The following is an 18,066-nucleotide window of genomic DNA, read 5'->3' as shown; positions in this document are numbered from 1 at the left end:
CATTTAACAACAGAAAGCCCCAAATACCCAGGACACTGAAAAACAAGTACAACAATGTGGCCTACAATATATCAAAGATCACAACAACTATAAAACTTAAGATGGATCCATGTAGAGATACATAAATTGACCCAGAGAACCTATATGAAAACATTTTTTATTATCTTTATTTATTTATTGTATAGAGAGACAGCCATGAATCAAAAGGGAAGGGAAAACTAGAGAGGACGAGAGACAGAGAGACACCTGCAACGCTGCTTTACCACTCACAAAGCTTTCCCCCTGCAGGTCTGAGAACCAGTGGCTCCAACCCGGCCCCTTGCACGCTGTAACATGTGCACTCAACCAAGTGCACCACCATGCTCAAAAACTTTTTTTAATATTTATTTTCCCTTTTGTTGCCCTTGTTGTTATTGATGTTGTCGTTCTTAGATAGGACAGAGAGAAATGGAGAGAGGAGGGGAAGACAGAGAGGGGAGAGAAAGATAGACACCTACAGAGCTGCTTCACCCCCTGTGAAGCGACTCCCCTGCAGGTGGGGAGCTGGGGCTCGAACCGCAATTCTTAGGCCGGTCCTTGCGCTTTGCTCCATGTGTGCTTAACCTGCTGCACTACCGCCTGACTCCCTCAAAAACTTTTTTAAGTCACAGAACCAGCCCTGCAGATCTGGATGGGGTTTGCAGTCATCCTAGGGCAATTGGTTGTTATTCAAATAGAGAAAAATGACAATGCACCACCCCCACCCCACCTCATCCCATACACCGAAATCAATTCCAGGTGATCAAAAGACTCAGATGAGAAGCAAATCACATAGACTTTAGGGAAAGAAAATGTAAAATCATTACCACCCTCTGAACAGAAAAAGGGCAGACCTCAGCCAAAAGGGTTGGTGATTCAGTGAACTGTTATCAAGAATTCTGCTCATCCTCAGGCCTCTTCATCAACAGCGAGCCCCAACCGGAGGAAACACGGCCCACCTGACAAAAGCTTGTTTCCGGTGGACATCAGCAGCCCAGGCCAATCAATGTGAACAAGACAGCCCCGGGAGAAAAATTAACAGAGGCAGCCAAGGAGAGACCCCAAAGCACAGCAAAGGCACCAAGAAGATCAATCCCATCCATTACTGAAGAAGAGGAAATAAAATGTGAGGAGGCCGCCCCACGCCCACCAGAACAGTAGTGCGTGCTCCACACCAGCCAGTGCTGAGAAACACTCTAAGCAGAGAGCAGAGGCGCAGGAGAGAGCAGAGATGGAAGAGAACAGAGATGCATGGCTGGCTGCAGAGCTCTGAGCAGTATCCTGACCACCTGAGATGCAGTTTCTCCTCTGTGAACACCTTCACCAGGAAGCCCAGCTGATTCACCTCCGTGGGTAGACACCATCCCAACCCCAGTTGTGCGCACAGAGTTCTCACGATGCTAACTACACCCCAGACACACACAACCTGAAGCCAACCCCTACTTGTGTGAGAGAGACCCACGGCCAGCAGGCTCTTGGAACATTTGAGACAGCTTTCCCCAAGGCATGTCCTGTCCTTGGTGCAGGCTGTGCACACGCAGGCCAGACCTGCGAGGGGGCAACACAGGGACAGAGCAGAGAGCTGCAGAGCCACCCAAAGCATAGGGCCCTCCAGGCCAGTCTCAGAGGCATGCCAAACCCATGGTGAAGGGCCCGGGGACCGGAGAGTGAATCTGGGCAAGGGCAAGCCAGGGAGTGGGCAGGGGAATGTCCAGTGCACTCGGGGCACTCTGGGAAAGGCCCAGCAGCCCTGGGAGTCTGTGTCAGCTTTCAGCCTGGGCGAGTAAGCTCACACACACACACACACACACACACACACACACACTCACTCACATTCCTACTTTTTTTTTTTAATTGCCACCAGGATTATCACTGGGTCTTGGTGCCAGGAGATAGCTCAGACTGCTAGAGCACCAACTAGTCTACCTGAAACTCCAGCTTTCACTCCTGGCTCCGCCTTCTTTCTCCCAGCACTGAGCTATGATCTGGTCCTCTACCTGCTCTTGCACTCTCTCTTTTTCATTATAGATAAATCAATCAATAAACAAACAAAAATCCTTTTCTTTTTAAATGGGGCAGTGCTATCCAGAGACTCTTAGGAGATGATTTCACTGCCAAGCAAGTGGCCCATGTTTGAGTGTGGTCCCTGCTGCGCTGGGCACACTGTCAGGCTTTGCTCTCTTTCCCTCTGTCTCTGTCTCTGCGATTCTCTATCTGAAAAAGTTGACCTGGAGCAAGAAAGCCTCATTGAAGAGAATGGGGGAGAAAGAGAGAGAGAGAGGGAGGGAGGGAGGGAGGGAGGATGAGGGCAGGGCCTTGGAGCAGCCAGTTAAGCACCATGCTCAAGTACCTACCTAGGTTTGAGCCCCCAGCTCCCCACCTGCGCGGGGTCCACTTCACAAGCAGTGAAGCAAGTCTCCAGGTGTCTATCTTTCTCTGTCCCTCTATCTCCCCATCCTCCAGGAGAAGTGGATTCATACTGCTGGCACAAAGCCCCAGTGATAACCTTGATCCAATGAGAGAGAGAAACAGAGAGAGAGATAGGAAAGAAGGGGAAAAGAGAAGGTGTGTGTGTGTGTGTGTGTGTGTGTGTGTGTGTGTGTGTGTGTGTGTGATTTCAGAGAATGACACATGATGCTGATTCTAGCCCGATGAAGTCCTCTGCACAGGGCGTTCACATGTGGCCAGGACAGTGGTCAACCAGACCTGAGCCAGCCCTCACCTACGCCCAGCTCACATGGGTTCTCATCAGGGATGCCCATAAGCCCTGACCTATCCAACTTCTCCCAACCATTCTCACCTGCACTCCCCAGCCTGCTACCTGAGGACCTACCTGGAATTGTGCCCCCCCCCAAAAAAGAGGGGGCGTGGTTGGTGGAGCACAGGCCCAGTGTCACACCACCATCCCAGCTGAAAGAAAAGAGAGAGATGGGGAGAGGAGGGGACGAGCAGTGGGGCACCCGGTTAAGTGCACATAGTACTAAGCGTAAGGACCCAGGTTTGAGCACCTACTCCTCACCTGCAGAGGGAATGCTTCATGAGCAATGAAGCAGGTCTGCAGGTGTCTATCTTTCTTTCCCCCTCTTTATCTCACCTCCCTTCTCAATTTCTCTCTGTGTTGTCAAATAAAAAAAATAGGAAAAAATATGGCCACTGGGAGCAGAGGATTCATCGTGCAGGCACCAAGCCCCAGTGATAACCCACAAAAGAGAGAGAGAGGGAGAGGAAGACATCCCACAATAAAAAAGAAAGAAAGAAAGAAAGGGAGAAATAATAAAGAAAGAAGGGAGGAAGGAAAGGAAGAGAGAGGAAGGAAGGAAAGAAGGAAAGAAGGAAGGGAGGGAGGGGAGGAGGGAGGGAGGGAAAGCGGCAGGGACAGGCTATCCTGGAGGGCTGTGTCTGGGGCTCAGGCAACTCTGCGTCCTGGAGCCAAGGCCCAGCAGGGCCCCAGAAAGTGGCAGTGTGACTCATGATGGCGTAAAAGGAGGGGAGCACATGGACTCAGGCCCTTCCTGTGGGGTCCCTGAGCACAGGCCATGACTCTGCTGGGGGCAGCCATGGAGCCCAGCAAGGCTGCTGGGCCTGTCACCTACCCAGCTGCACCCTGGGGTGCCAGGCCCTGAGTAAGACTTGCCTGCTGCAAAGAGCTGAGTGGTACCAAATGTCATCCCCTCCCCACTCCCAGACCCAAAAGCTGAGTGCCAGGCCGGAAAACTCAGGCCAAGATGGGTCTCACAAGGCAGAGGGGGCTGGGTGAGGCAGTGAGAGCAGGAGGGAGCCGCAGTAGTCAGAGGCCATGCAGGGCACAGAGGGAGCAAACACAGCCCAGGGAGGCGGACACAGTGGGGTTATCCATCCAGAAAGACCCTGAAGACATGCACTTGGCCAGCTGCACAGCTCTGGGGGAGTCTTTAACAACCCTGTGACTCAGTTTCTCCTCTGTGCCACATGAAAACAATACTCACCCCACACTTCATCAGGAAAACCAGCTGACTCACCTCTCCACCACACTCTAGCAGTGCCCAGAGGGCTCCCGGACCAGCTCAGGGCACCTGCTAAGTGCAGGCCCTGCACCGGATCAAATCACGGGCACCTAGTTCAGCCCCCAGCAGGCAGTCTCCACTCTGTGCCCCCGTGGCGTCAAACCAGCCCCAAGCCAACAGCCCTGCCCCTCTCCAGGCAGGGTCAACTTGGTCACAGGCAGCACTGGTCCAAGATGGCTGCTAACATGACACAGAAAAGCAGCTGCCCACTGCAAGCCAGCATTCGTCATGATTACCTAGGGGCTGGTAGCCTTGTCTTGAATGTCCCCCAAAAGGGCCACGGCATGCCAGGCCACGACTGCCAGTGATGGATCCGTAGGACATCTTCTTAGACGGCTGGGCTGCCACCTTTTCACAGAGCTGAAAGGGACACAGAGCAGACATCAGAGAGGAAAGCGGTTGGCGTTCAGGGCCCAGTGCCCTGGGCCACACTTGCCCGACACTCATCCCAGAAGACCCTCAGCTCAAGGTCCTCACAGCCTCTTCCATGGCCCCTGGCATGAAGCCAGAGATCATAGCCCTTCCCCACGGGGACCCCTCTAAAGCAGTTCAATAAGGAACCCCGGTTTCCTTTGTTTTCCCCCAAGTAAGCCTATCCCTTGCCTGGGGTCTTCGGCAGTGGGGCCCCACCAGACTAAGTGTGTGTCTCAGTTCCCCAGCTCTGCACCAGGGCTCAAGCCACCTACAGGGTCTCTGTACCCAGGGCCTCTCTGTGTCTCCATCCCTGAGTGAAGTGGGAGGAACCCGCCTCTCGGGCCACTGTAAGAGGGAAAGGGCGGTCATACACGAGGTGCACAGAGTAACACGGTGGCGATGAGAAACACACAGAGAATAGTCCTGGCCCAGCTCCTTCCACAAGTCGCCTGCAGAGGAAGGAGGTTACAGGTGGGACAAGCATCCTGTGTTCAACCTGCTTCCAGCACAAACTGTTGCTGTGACCCATGGTTTGGTAGGATGCTATAAAGAAGTGCGGCACGACAGGGGGGTGCGGTTGGCAGGGGAGAACGGGCTCGGAAACCTCCACAAGGGCTCCAGGGTCCTCTGACCACCCCTAGAGAAGCCCTGATGGAACAGAGGCTCTCAGGCCTGACTCAGGGGCGCGCCCTCCACTTCTCCACACTTCCTTCAGAGATGTCGAGGAGGCAAGGAGGGGAAGGGGTCAGCACAGTCCTGGGACCAAGGAGAAGCCCTGTCAGGGAGCAGGGTACTTACACACTCACAAAGAATGACAGTCTGGAGGTCAGGAGGTGGCACCCCTGGTTGAGTACACATGTTACAATGCGTGAGGGAGGGCCTGGGTTCGAGTCCCTGGTCCCCACCTGTGGGGGGAAAGCTTTGCGAGTGGTGAAGCAGTGCTGCAGGTGTTTCTCTGTCTCTCTCCCTCTGTATCACCCCCACCCTCTTGATTTCTGGTTATCTCTACCCAATAAATAAATAAAGATAAGAAAAAAAGATTTTTTTTTAAAGAATGAATCTGACCACATTGGGTGGTACATGTGACAGTGGAAAACAGAGCCTAGAACACTGGAGAGAGGCAGCAAGGCCCACTGACGAAAGTTAAGAGCATGAAAACTCTAGAAGCTACAGAACAACACCAGGGCTTCTGCTGGTGCAGGACCCCTGGAGGACAGCCCTGCTGTCAGACAAGGACACAGAAAGTAGGGAGGTTTCCACCTCATTGCTGGCCCCAGTGCCCTTTCCTACTGCACTGGCCTCCAGAAAGGAAACTGGAGGCAAAGCCCCTCAAATTGGGCAGTGTTGCCCGATGACACAGGAGACCAGAAGGAGGCAGGCTCCCAGAGCCCAAGCATGCCGGGAAGTCTGCCTGTGCGGCAGGAGGGGTGGACTCAATAGCAAGAGGAAGGACAGAGCCAAGGACAGCCACGCTCAGAAAGCAGGCAACAAGAAAGAAGAGCAGAGATAAAGGGAGGGAGGTTCCAGAGATGAGGAACCAAAGGGGGCTGATAGACAAATGAGCCCAGGCAACTGAGGAAATGGCTTGACTGGCAGAGTAACAGACTTCCATGCCTGAGGTTCCTAGTTCAATCCCTGGCACTGCCTATACCAAAGTGATTCTCTGGCTTATCCTTCTCTTTCTTCCTCCTCTTCTCTGCCTCCTGTGACATGTAAATAAACCTTAGAGGAAGGGAACGAGGGAGGGAGGGAGGGGGACAGACAGGCTGGCAGGTGGCACATCTGATAGAGAGCACATGTTACCATGCACAAGGACCTGGGTTCAAGCCCAGGGACACCATATGGGAGTGCCTGCAGGGAGAAGCTTCATGAGCAGTGGAGTGATGCCGCACTGCCTCTCTTTATCTCTGACTCTCACCCTCTAAGAAAGAGAAAAAAATAAACAGAGAGAAAGGAAGGCGTGAAAGAAAGTAATATTCCAGAGGAAATACCCAGAAGTGAGCACATTCAAAGTGACAGTGCCCAGGGAGCACTGGGCCAGGGGGGTGCTGACCTCCCAGGGCCAGCCTCATGTACCTGCAGGACCTAGGACTCCTGAGCCAGGAATGTCCCCAGCAAACCAACTCCATGCCCACAACCAGAGAGAACAAGGGCCAAGATTCAACAGATCCAGGGCCAGGGAGTCACATGGGGCACAGGAGTCCATGTAAACATGGAGACCTGTCATCCACCCTTCCCTGAAAATACTCAGGGTACACTCCACTCCATGGACACAATATACAAAAAGAAGGGGATGGCGCCCCCCAATAAGGGCAAGGGAGACCCAGGGCAAAAGCAAGTTCAGATGGGAGAAGCACTCCTGCTGACTTAGGCGGTGGGGGGCAGGAGGGGATAAGGGGCTACACTTCTTATAGGAGATGGAATAATGACCATTTGGTGTGAAGGCATATCAGACCATGAGGTCTGGGGATCTTCTTCTTCTTCTAGCGTTTGCCCTTCTTCCGTAGCCAGTCAACAGCATCAGGTTGAGCCTGATGTAAAGTTTCGAGACCTCCTTTGAATCTGGAGAGGTGGCAGTCGTTGACTATGTGGGTCATAGTCTGTCTGGAGCCACAGGGTCAGTTCGGGTCGTCTCTGGCTCCCCAGCGATGGAACATAGCGGCGCACCGGCCATGGCCTGTTCGATAGCGATTGAGGAGGGCCCGATCATAACGTGCTAGGTCAAAGCCGGGTTGACGCTTGCAGGGGTCTGTGATGAGGCGTTTGTTCTTTACCTCAGCTGACTGCCAGCTCTGTTTCCAAGAGACTGGAACAGAGAAGTTCAGTGTAGGCGTAGGGGACCAGATTGGGTGACGAGACATCAAGCGTTGAACAGGGTGGGCGAAGATATCCGCGTATATTGGCAGGTCCGGTCGAGCGTAGACGTGGGAAATGAACTTAGATGATGCCGCATCCCGACGAAATCTGGCGGGGCGATGTGGCTAAGAACTGGCAGCCATGGAACTGGGGTGGAACGGATGGTTCCAGAAATGATCCTCATGGAGGAATATAATTTGGAATCGACCAAGTGGACATGGGGGCTACGGAACCATACTGGGGCACAGTATTCTGCAGTGGAATAGCATAATGCCAGAGATGATGATCGTAGTGTGGAAGCGCTCGCGCCCCATGAGGAGCTGGCCAGTCTTGCAATGATGTGATTCCTCGCGCCCACCTTTGCTGCAGTTTTTATGAGGTCTGGGGATAGGTTCCGGTTCAGTATGTGTTAACATACTACGCAGGTAGACAAGATGACCGTGAACTTCAGGGAAACAACAGGCTAGGCAGGAAGCAAAAATCATCTTAGGGGCTCATAACACTGCTCGCAAGAACAAGGGTGGTTTAGCTGGGAGAGTCAATCTGCCTGAGTGTGAGATTCAACATGGGTGGAAGTACGTGCATGGGGGTGCATGTGCATAGGGTTACACACACGCATTGTGTGCACGTGTGTGCTTCAGGGTTGCATGTGTAAGGTGTGCACACATGTAGTAATAATAGGGAGCACACTTGTGCAAAGAGGTCTCAAATCTCATCACTTTGCAAGTCAGTCAATAGTGGCTAGGTGTTAAAAACTCCCAGGAAGGGGGGGGGGGGGGCTTGAAGATGCTTCAACAGCTAGAACACACAAATCTGCCATGTTTGAGAACCCAGATTTGAGCCCCCAGTACTACAAAGAAGCAACATGCAAAGATGAAGTTCCAGACATCCAGGCGGCATGGCCAGGGAGTAAGATCGGACAGACCAGATTCTCTCCCGAAACAGCAAATATCTACAAGTATCGATCCCAACAAACCTCACCAACTGCAGCTGAGATATCCGCAGAAGCACTGCAGCCTCAACCACCAAGTTCCATAAGCTACTAGGATTCCACCCTGACCTCCCTGGGCAGAGGATCTCACCAATATGTCCCAAAGTCTCACCTCTCCAGAGCCCTGCCCCACTAGGCAAAGATAGAAATAGACTGGGACAGACCTATTGGACAGACCTGCCAATGCCATGTCCAGTGGAGAAGCAATTACAGAAGCCAGAACTCCCACCTTCTGCTCTCCAAACAGAATTTTGGTCCATACTCCCAAAGGGATAAAGAATAAGGAAGCTTCCAGTGGAGGGGATGGAACACAGAACTCTGGTGGTAGAAACTATATGTAATCACACCTCTATTACAATTATACCCCTTACGGTCTTATAAGTCAGTATTAAATCACTAATAAAAAGTGAAACATAAAAGAGAAGCATAATAAAAAGAAATAAGAGGTGAAGTTCCCTAAGTAGTGAAGCGTTGCTGTATCTCTCTCTGACTTCCTTCTCTGCCTTTCACCTGATATCTGAAAAGAACAAGAGACTCTGAGGCATACTGGAACCGTGTCTGGTACAGGCATGGAGCCCCAGAGAAGATCTGGCAAGAGAGGGGAGGGAGAAGAAATGCGGGGAGGGGAGGGGAGGGGAGGGGAGGGGAGGGGAGGGGAGGGGAGGGGAGGGGAGGGGAGGGGAGCATAGACACAGGCTTGTTCTTCAGAGGAAAAAGCCTATGAAGGTCAGCAGTAAAATGAGAAGTGGCTGACTCTGGAGAAGGGAAGGCAGCCACCGGGGTCACTGACTTCCAAGTAACCAAGTTAAAACTCCTTCATTCTCTGACCTTCCTCCGTGTATGATTTTTACAACAAGAAAGCTCCACTTGTAAGATTCCAAGAAGAAGATTGATCGTTCCGAAAAGCCAATCTGGGATGGCGGTGGGTTTCAGGGGTGTTGACCGCCAATGAAAGACCCAGGTTGTAGCCGGCAGCTTCTTCACGCGTGACAGGCAGTCCCTGGGGACCCCAGGCCACCCCGATCGTGAAGGAATCAGTGGATTCCCAGACAGCCTATGGGCCCATAGTACTGGGCACTGTGCCTGCCTGGATAAGGCAGGCAGGCCCTGGGTCTAGTGACAAGAGCCTTTAGTGAGAGTCCACAGGAGACGGGTTCTCGAAGCTTCTGGAGAACTGGAAAGCCCAGGTCACCCCCTGAGTTTGCTGGAGGACAGAGACCCAGCCATCCTGCAGCAGGGCCACAAGGCAGCACCTATCACAGGACGGTGAAATGCCAGGTCGTGCCCTCTGCTGTGCTCAGTGCCCACCCCAGTCAGCACTCTGGGCCACCAGTCCCCGGGGGCACCTGGAAGCCAACAAGCATGTGCCTATCACTGGGAGGCACTCAGGTGCGGCCACCCCAACCCGTACACTCCCCACAGACTCTTCCCTCCAGCATCTATGGCCTCCTGCCTTCTCTGTGCCAGCATGATAGCTCAGCCAAGCTACACCAGCTCTCGTCACTTGGGGTCTTGCCGTCCTGTCATGCCCCAATCCCCAAGGCTGGGCCTGGACTCTTTTCAAGGCATCAGGTCTGGCTGAATACTCCCTCTCAGATCTCTCTCTCTCTCTCTCTCTCCCTCTCTCTCTCTCTCTCTCTCTCACCTCCAGGGTTATCACCAGCACTACAAACCCACTGCTCCTGGCAGCCATTTTTTCATTTTATTGGATAGGACAGAGAAATTGAGAGGGGCGGGGAACACAGAGAGGGAAAAAGAAAGATAGACACCAGACAACCCACTTTGCCTGCAGGTGGGGAGCCTGGGGCTCAAACTTAGATCCTTGCACGGATCCTTGAGCTTCATACTATGTGCACTTAACCCCGTGCACCACCTCCCAGCCCCCGTCCCTCCCAGCTTTCTGGGACCATCTGGGGATTCCGTCTGCTTGTCACTGCCCAGCCTGCTTCCCATCTTGCCTGCACACAAGCTCTGTCCTCAGCACCCGCCCACCAGTGACTGGGTCATGCCTTGTTCTCACTCCAGACCTCCCAACTGGCTGACCAGGCGCCACCACCCCCAACAGTGCCCAGGCCTGACCTGGAACCGGGTGCTGACCACTCCAGGACAATCTTCTTGCCCACCGCCCTCCATGAGCCTCCTCCCTGGGCACCACCTGGAGTCTCCTTTACAGGCGTCCCAGTCCACCTCGTCCTCTCTCAGCCTGTGACAGCAGGCTTAGACCAGAGCTGCCCAGATCAAGGCCCTCCTGCATCTGTCCGGCCCTGCCACTGACAGGAAGCACAGAGGGCCAGGAGAGCTGCCCTCACCCAGTGGTGAGCACACACCATGTCAGACAGGGTGGGCACTGGGGGGGAGGCCTGTTCACAAGGTGTCAGTGGGGCCCAGAGACGGCAGCTAGCCCAGATCGCTGAGAAGACACGGGTCAAACTCAGGCATTCACCTCACCCCCACCTGCATGTTGGACCCAGCAGCACTGGCATGAACAATACTGAGGGTTGCATTAAGGGACAAGGACAAAGGATACTAAGCTGACATCGGCCAGAACTGGAGACACCAGCAGGCATGTCTCCTGCCTGCTGCACAGACAACACCCTGCAAAAGAGGGGAGAGGGTCAGCCTTCCATGCCTGTGTGAGGGCATCAACACAGGCCCCTCAGAACCCGGAAGGGCCAACCAGAAGAGCACGCCAGTCCAGGGGGCAGATGTGAGGTGTCAGGTGGGGCCACACTTGGTTGGGCTAAGGTAAGACTGACCCTGAGTCTGAGGGGGGCGCTAAGAGCCAGCTCCCCCTCCCAGCAGTTGTTGGTTCACTTACGGATATCATGTCAGAAGAATCACTAAAGAGTATGTGTCAGGTGTACAAAAGCTTTACTACAAAGCAGTGAGGTGGAGAGTGTTTAGGAACATATTTTAGGGTGCAAATTGTTGTCATGTAGTCATGAGAGGGGCGTGGAAAGCATGGCCTCTCCTCTGAATTCTCTGGCCTGAAATATTCCCACCTGGAGCCGGCTTCTCATTGGTCCATTGAGATTCTCCTTCAAGACTCTTTCCTTCTCATGGGGAAAACAGATGACAGAAGAAGAGCAAGGAAGGGGAGGGGAGGGGAGGGGAGGGGAGGGGAGGGGAGGGGAGGGGAGGGGAGGGGAGGGGAGGGGAGGGGAGGGGAGAAAAAGAGAGGAGAGGAGAGGGGAGGGGAGGGGAGGGGAGGGGAGGGGAGGGGAGGGGAGAAAAAAGAGAGGAGAGGGGAGGGGAGGGGAGGGGAGGGGAGGGGAGAAAAAAGAGAGGAGAGGAGAGGAGAGGAGAGGAGAGGAGAGGAGAGGGGAGGGGAGGGGAGGGGAGGGGAGAGAAAAGAGAGGAGAGGAGAGGAGAGGGGAGGGGAGGGGAGGGGAGGGGAGGGGAGAAAAAGAGAGGAGAGGAGAGGGGAGGGGAGGGGAGGGGAGGGGAGGGGAGGGGAGGGGAGGGGAAGGGAGGGGAGGGGAGGGGAGAAAAAAGAGAGGAGAGGGGAGGGGAGGGGAGGGGAGGGGAGGGGAGGGGAGGGGAGGGGAGGAACCTGGCCATAGTCTCAGGTAGCCCCAGGTATGACTGGGGTTCCAGCCTCTTTGCCCCGTTCTTCCCTTAGTAGGGGGATGTCCCCTCCGCCGAAATTGAGTAGCCTTCTGCTCCTGCCATCTTGCATGAAGTGCTGAGCTTCAGGCTCTGGTGCTAAGAGGCAGAACTGTTACATGCAAGGCTACCAAGAGCAAACAGGGCAGGACAGACTGTAGGACAGAGGACTGCTCACCAGACAAGAGACAGAGCTGAGGACAAGGCCTAGGTGGTGAGTGTACTGCAGGAGCCCTGGGGAGTGTTGTGAGGGCCAGGGCCACTGAGCTAGATGGAGGGAGGGGGGTGCTGGGCTGAGACTGTGGGAGCCGCTGGCAAACCCTCAGGTAGGCGGAAGCCAAGGCAAGGCCAGGTCAGGGGGCTGAGTGGAAGCCACTGTGCCCAGAAATGGCTGCAACCCCAGACTGCCTCAGAGCTCCGAACAGAGGCCCCCAGGAACAAAACCTGCACCCCAGAGGCCTGCGACCTGACTGAGCTGCTTCCCAGACCCCCCGCCAGGGCTGCCAGCCTCCTCCGGCCTCATGGCCAGGCTGGCGCCAGGCTCTTCCTCGGTGCTCCAGCCTAAAGGGGCCATCTGTCCTTACACTGCCCAGATCCTGTCTGCCAGACCCAGAGGAAGTGGGAGTGCCAAGGAACGCCCCTGCCTCCCCAGGACAAAGCCCCAGGATGGAAGGCCACCAGCAGGAGGCCACCAGATAGGCAGGTGGGCAGGTCAAGGCTCAGGAACCCGAGCTGTGAGGAGAACCATGACCCTGCCAGCAGCTCTAGCCCTAGGATTGGGACTCACAGAGGCAGGACTCCCCACCCCCCACCCCCCGCCACCCTGACACACACACACACACACACACACACACACCAAGAAAAGGGCTCTGTGAGCAACAGAGAAGGTAGTCCTACAGCCTGGGTTACTCTGGACTGCCCCTGCCCCTGCCCCTCACTGAGCTCAAGGTCTTTCTTCTCAAGGTCATGCATAATTCCAGTTATCAAGTTCTCTCAATGTAAAACAGCAGCAGCCCTGGGGGCCAAAGATAGGCAGCCGTCACCCTTGGGCATCGTTCCCCAAACTCCAGGCTGAGCAAAGAGGAGACAGAATGCAACACCAGGGAGCCCAGGCAGCCCAGCCAGCCCAGGGCCCTCATTCAGGCTGGAAGCAGGTGAAGTGTCACACAGGAGAGGGTAGCTGCTGTCCGGAGGTGCCTGGGGGCATGGCCTCCGTGTCCCCTGACCTACAGGGAACACAACGGTGGTGGACAAGGGAGCCGCCTGCATATCTGGCATCCTGACACACCTCCACCTGCAAAGTGCAACTGGGAAAGGGAGGAGGGGGTCAGGTGGTGGCACACCCAGTAGAGCACGCCAATCACCAAGTGCAAGGACCCGGGTTCAAGTCCCAGGTCCTTGACTGCAGGGGAGAAGCTTGATGAGCCGTGGAGCAGTGCTGCACGTGTTTCTCCTCCTATCTTTCTCCCCTCCCTCCCCACCGCTGCCAGGGTTTATTGCTGGAGCTTAGTGCCAGCACTAGGAATCCACCACCTTGGTGGCCATTATCTCCTTTTTTTTTTCTTTCTATTTTATTTCATATGACAGAGAGAAATTGAGTGGGTAAGAGGAGACAGAGAGGGAGAGAGAGAAAAAGACACACCAGCAGACCTGTTTCACCACTCATGAAGCATGCCCTCTGCAGGTGGGAAGTGGAGGCTTGAACCTGGGTCCTTGCCCCTGCAGTGCACAGCACTGACGCTCCCTCCTCCCACTCGCTATCTCTGTCTCTTATTCTCTATTTAAAAAAGAAGAGAATGCCACCAGAAGTAGTAAGACTATGGTCATTACTGGTGTGAGGAAAAAGGAAGGAAAGGCGGGAGGGGGGAAGAGAAAGGAGGGAAGGAAGAATAAAGAGAAAGAGAGGGAGGGAAGAAGAGGAAGAAGAAGAAGATAAGAAAGAAGGAAAGGACAGGGAGGGAGGAAAACAGATGGGAGAAGGAAGACAGGTGGAGAAAAAAGAAGGGAAGACCTGGTCATGACCTCAGCCTCCTGCACACACCTCACACACACACACACACAGAGACACACACACACAGATACACACACACAGATACAGACACACAGATACAGACACACACACAGACACACACACACAGACACACACACACACAGACACACACACACAGATACAGACACACACACAGACACACACAGATACACACACAGACACACACAGACACAATACACACACACAGATACACACACAGACACACACACACAGACACACACAGACACAGACACACACAGACACAACACACACACACAAATACACACACAGAGACACACACACAGACACACACAGACACACACACACACAGACACAACACACACACACAGATACACACACACACAGACACACACAGACACAGACACACACAGACACACACACAGACACAACACACACACACAAATACACACACAGAGACACACACACAGACACACACACAAACACACACACAGACACACACAAAGACACAGTGACACACACACACAGACACACACAGACACACACACACACACACACACACACACATGGCAGAAAAGTCACAAACTGACAAGGAATGATGGCAGTGCCCCAAGAGGGGTAATGACCAGTGCCTGGGGTGAGCACTCAAGGTGGAGCCCCAACCCAGAACACACAGACACTCCCCACAGTAAACCATCAGGCCGCCCCCATCCCCACCTAGTCAGGGGACCTCGAGTCCACATGCTCCTCGCCTCGATATTACTGTCCTCTCAGGTCACTCCCAGCTCAGTCACACCAGACTTGTCACTGGGACAGTCTAACCTCACTTGTGCCTGTGCTTGGGCCACAGCCCTCCCTCCAGTGCCCAGCGGCATCAGCCCACGTCTACTCAAGGACTCATTCTGCCACTCCACCCTGCCCTCTTCTCTCCCGACACCTCCCCGGAGATCCAGCCTGCCTCTTGGCCTGCTGAGGACATAAGAGGCCTGGGTACGAGGCAGAGACCTCATTTCCAACAACCCTGATCACAGGCAGGCTCCTGTTACCCTGCACAGCCCTATCCTTTCCCAACCTCTCCTCTACTCCAAACTCGCCCAGGGGAGCTCAGGGGAAATGGGACTTTCTAGTGAGTCTTGTCTAAAGAATGACTTAAACAGTACCTCAGCCCAGTGCCAAGCACTGATGCGGCAATTAGGCCTCCCGACCAATCGAGATTCCTCAGTGGGCTTTGGTGGGAGCAACATTAGTTAGAGGAGGGAGGAGGAGATCTGGGAGGCTTCCTGAAGGAAGCAGGTCTCGATAGAAGAAACGGAGCCTAACAAGGACAGAGGAGGAAATTCAGTAGGGGGCTCCTCCCCTCTGTTCCACCCTCTGGCTGCAGCCACCAAACTCACCTGACCCCACGCCAGCACTGCCCCCCAAATCCAGCAGGGGACACCAAGGCCACTGGTCCACCTGGGCCTAGGCCACCGAAGTCCAGATGCACTGCTCCAGGGAGGCAGGAGGCCCTGGTGGCGTTGCCTGGAGACCTCGTCGCTGCCTCCAGGGAGGGCGAAGCTGGGAGGCAGCAGTGATGCCCAGTTCTGCCCACACTGTTCTAGGTAGCTACTGAGCCGCCAGGCTGCCTGCCCACACAAGGTCAAGCAGGCACTGTGAGTCAGCCGTGTGAGAGCCCGAGCTGCACTGACACCATCTGGGCACCCACTGCCCTGCACTGCCCACCGCCTGCCAGCTCACCCACCAGAAGCCTCTGGCTACATGTGTCCCAGGGGTGAGCTAAAAGCCAGGCCCATCTGGAGCCCTGGGTGAAAGACACACCACTGGAGACCAAGGCTGCCTGAGGGCCCAGCAGACTGCAGGGTCACACTGCAGCCAAGACGGGAGCGTCCCGTGGAGATGACTGGGATATGTCACAGCAACTCTGGGGGAAGACAGGCATCTGCCGTAGACCCAGGGGAGATGACTGGGATATGTCACAGCAACTCTGGGGGAAGACGGGCATCTGCCGTAGACCCAGGGCAGGAAATAAGGGGTGTGTGGGCCAGGTATTGCCCCCATCTGAGTCAGACCCCAATATTTAAGATGAGAAGTGTCTCAGGAAGGGGAAGTGACTCACACTAAGTCACACAGAGACAGAGAAGGTCTAAGACAAGGCCACCCACTGCACTCCCCCACCACCACCCACCCAGTGTCCTCTGTATCAGGCCCACCTCATGCTGATCTCCCTGCCCAGCACCCAGTCCTAGGGTGTCCCAGGAGCATGGAGGGATCAGTGTGATCACTGATCAATGCGTGTAGTCAGTGAGGATACAGATGTGTGTGGGCTGTACAGCCAGACCTACTGAAAGGCAGACTCATCTATCTGTACAGCTGTGTCTGCGGGCAATAGTCATCACCTCCTAGCACAGTCCACTGGTGCTCAAGACAGCACCACTCACAGGCCCAGCCCACAGATCTTGGTTACAAAATGCCATTCATTCTTCACTAAGAGAACTAAGATGCCCTAGAGATGGGGCCAGGGAGGCCCCAAAGCTGCCTCTGGTAGACAGGTGCTCTGGTATTTCCTTCTCTCTCTCTCTCTCTCTCTCTCTCTCTCTCTCTCCCTCCCTCCCTCCCTTTTAATTGTCTTTCTTTATTTACTGGCTAGAGACAGGCAGAAATCGAGAAGGAAGGGAAAGATAGGGAGAGAGACAGAGAGACACCTGCAGCACTGTTTCACTACTTGCAAAGCTTTCCCTCTACAGGTGGGAACCAGGGGCTCAAACCTGGGTCCTTGTACATTGTCGCATGTGCTCTCAACCAGTTCTGCCACTGTCCACGCCCCTTCTCCCCCTGCCCCTCCACACACACACACACACACACACACACACACACACACAGAGAGAGAGAGAGAGAGAGAGGGAGGGAGAGGGAGAGGGAGAGAAGGAGAAGGAGAGAAAACGCAGACTTCCTGGAGAAAGCACTGGTTCCAGGACTGGAGTAGAGAAAGCAGATGAACCTAGATACTTGCTCCAGGACAGGCAAGAAGCACACAGGAGTCAGCTTGAAAAGACTCAACTGGCCCACGCTGGGACAATCTGGGCATGAAAACAGATGATGGTAATAAAGGCTTCTAACCCACTGGATGAAATAAAAACCCAAGGGGCCACCCTGCTATAAATAAATAAATAAGCTTGTCCTTCGAAAAGAAAGCCAACAGATAACTATGGAAAGGAAGACGGAATCAGCAACCATCACGATAGCCAGCCAATTTGGCAAGACTGCCCAATGGACATTATTAGCACACGTGTGGTAAAAGTCTGATGAACACCAGAGTATTTACATCGTCTCAAGGCAGCATCCCCGAGGTACTTACTAATCAAAATCAGAAGAACAACAATTTCACAGAAGAGAAACTTGGCAGGCAGCACCTTAACCAGATGATCTAAATCAACATCATCAGTGGTGGCACAAGTGCCTCTTGACGCCATGGAGGGAGAAGGACACGGCAGACCCTGCTGCCATGGGAAACATCAGAAGGAGCCAAATCAGGAAACTGTCTCCAAAATCACTGGCCCACAATAGTCACAAATGTCAATTTCGTGAAACAGACAAAGACCGAGGAACTGTTCCAGCTCAGGGGAGGCGACAGAGATGTGATCACTACAGCCAGCTCACGATGCTGGAGTTCATTGTGTGTGCTAGCAAGGCTATGATTAGGACGATTCACAGGGTCTGTCCAATAACTGTGAATAAGGTCTGCAGACCGGGAGGGCTATACCAATGTTCAGCTCCTGGTGTTGCTCTGTGTGCTGCAGAACATAAGACAGAGAGGTGTAAGGTAGGACCTTGAGGCCTTAAGGCTATATTTCACTGTCTGGTGGATCAGAGAACACACATGTGCGTACAGAGAGAGAGAGAGAGAGAGAGGGAAGGGACAAAGCAAAAGTGGAAGATGTTAACATTGAGAAATTCAGGTGAGGGGGTTGGGTGGTGTTAAGTGCACATAATACCGTGCGAAAGGAATCTAGGTTCAAGCTCCCGCTCCCCTGGAGAGAGGACAGACACTTCATGTGTGGTGAAGCAGGTCTTCAGGTGTCCATCTTTCTCTCTTCCTCTCTATCTCCCCTTCCCCTCTCAATTTCTTTCTG

General features: G+C 54.1%; 1 protein-coding gene across 3 annotated transcripts in view; it reads right to left on the bottom strand.

Annotated features, from left to right (window-relative positions):
* Positions 1-4,421, bottom strand: part of TSNARE1 (t-SNARE domain containing 1) — a 130,645-nt gene extending 126,224 nt beyond the window's left edge. For all 3 annotated transcript variants that reach the window (XM_060195914.1, XM_060195913.1, XM_060195915.1), the window contains exon 1: positions 4,298-4,421. In XM_060195914.1, the coding sequence (XP_060051897.1) occupies positions 4,298-4,385 (88 nt within the window). In that variant the 5' untranslated portion in view covers positions 4,386-4,421. The remainder of the gene's footprint in view (positions 1-4,297) is intronic.
* Positions 4,422-18,066: the final 13,645 nt, after the last annotated feature.

The sequence above is a fragment of the Erinaceus europaeus genome, chromosome 8 (genome assembly GCF_950295315.1).
Source record: "Erinaceus europaeus chromosome 8, mEriEur2.1, whole genome shotgun sequence".
Lineage (NCBI taxonomy): Eukaryota > Metazoa > Chordata > Mammalia > Eulipotyphla > Erinaceidae > Erinaceus > Erinaceus europaeus.
Note: the sequence above shows the minus strand (reverse complement) of the source record. Positions and strands in the feature narration are given on the sequence as shown.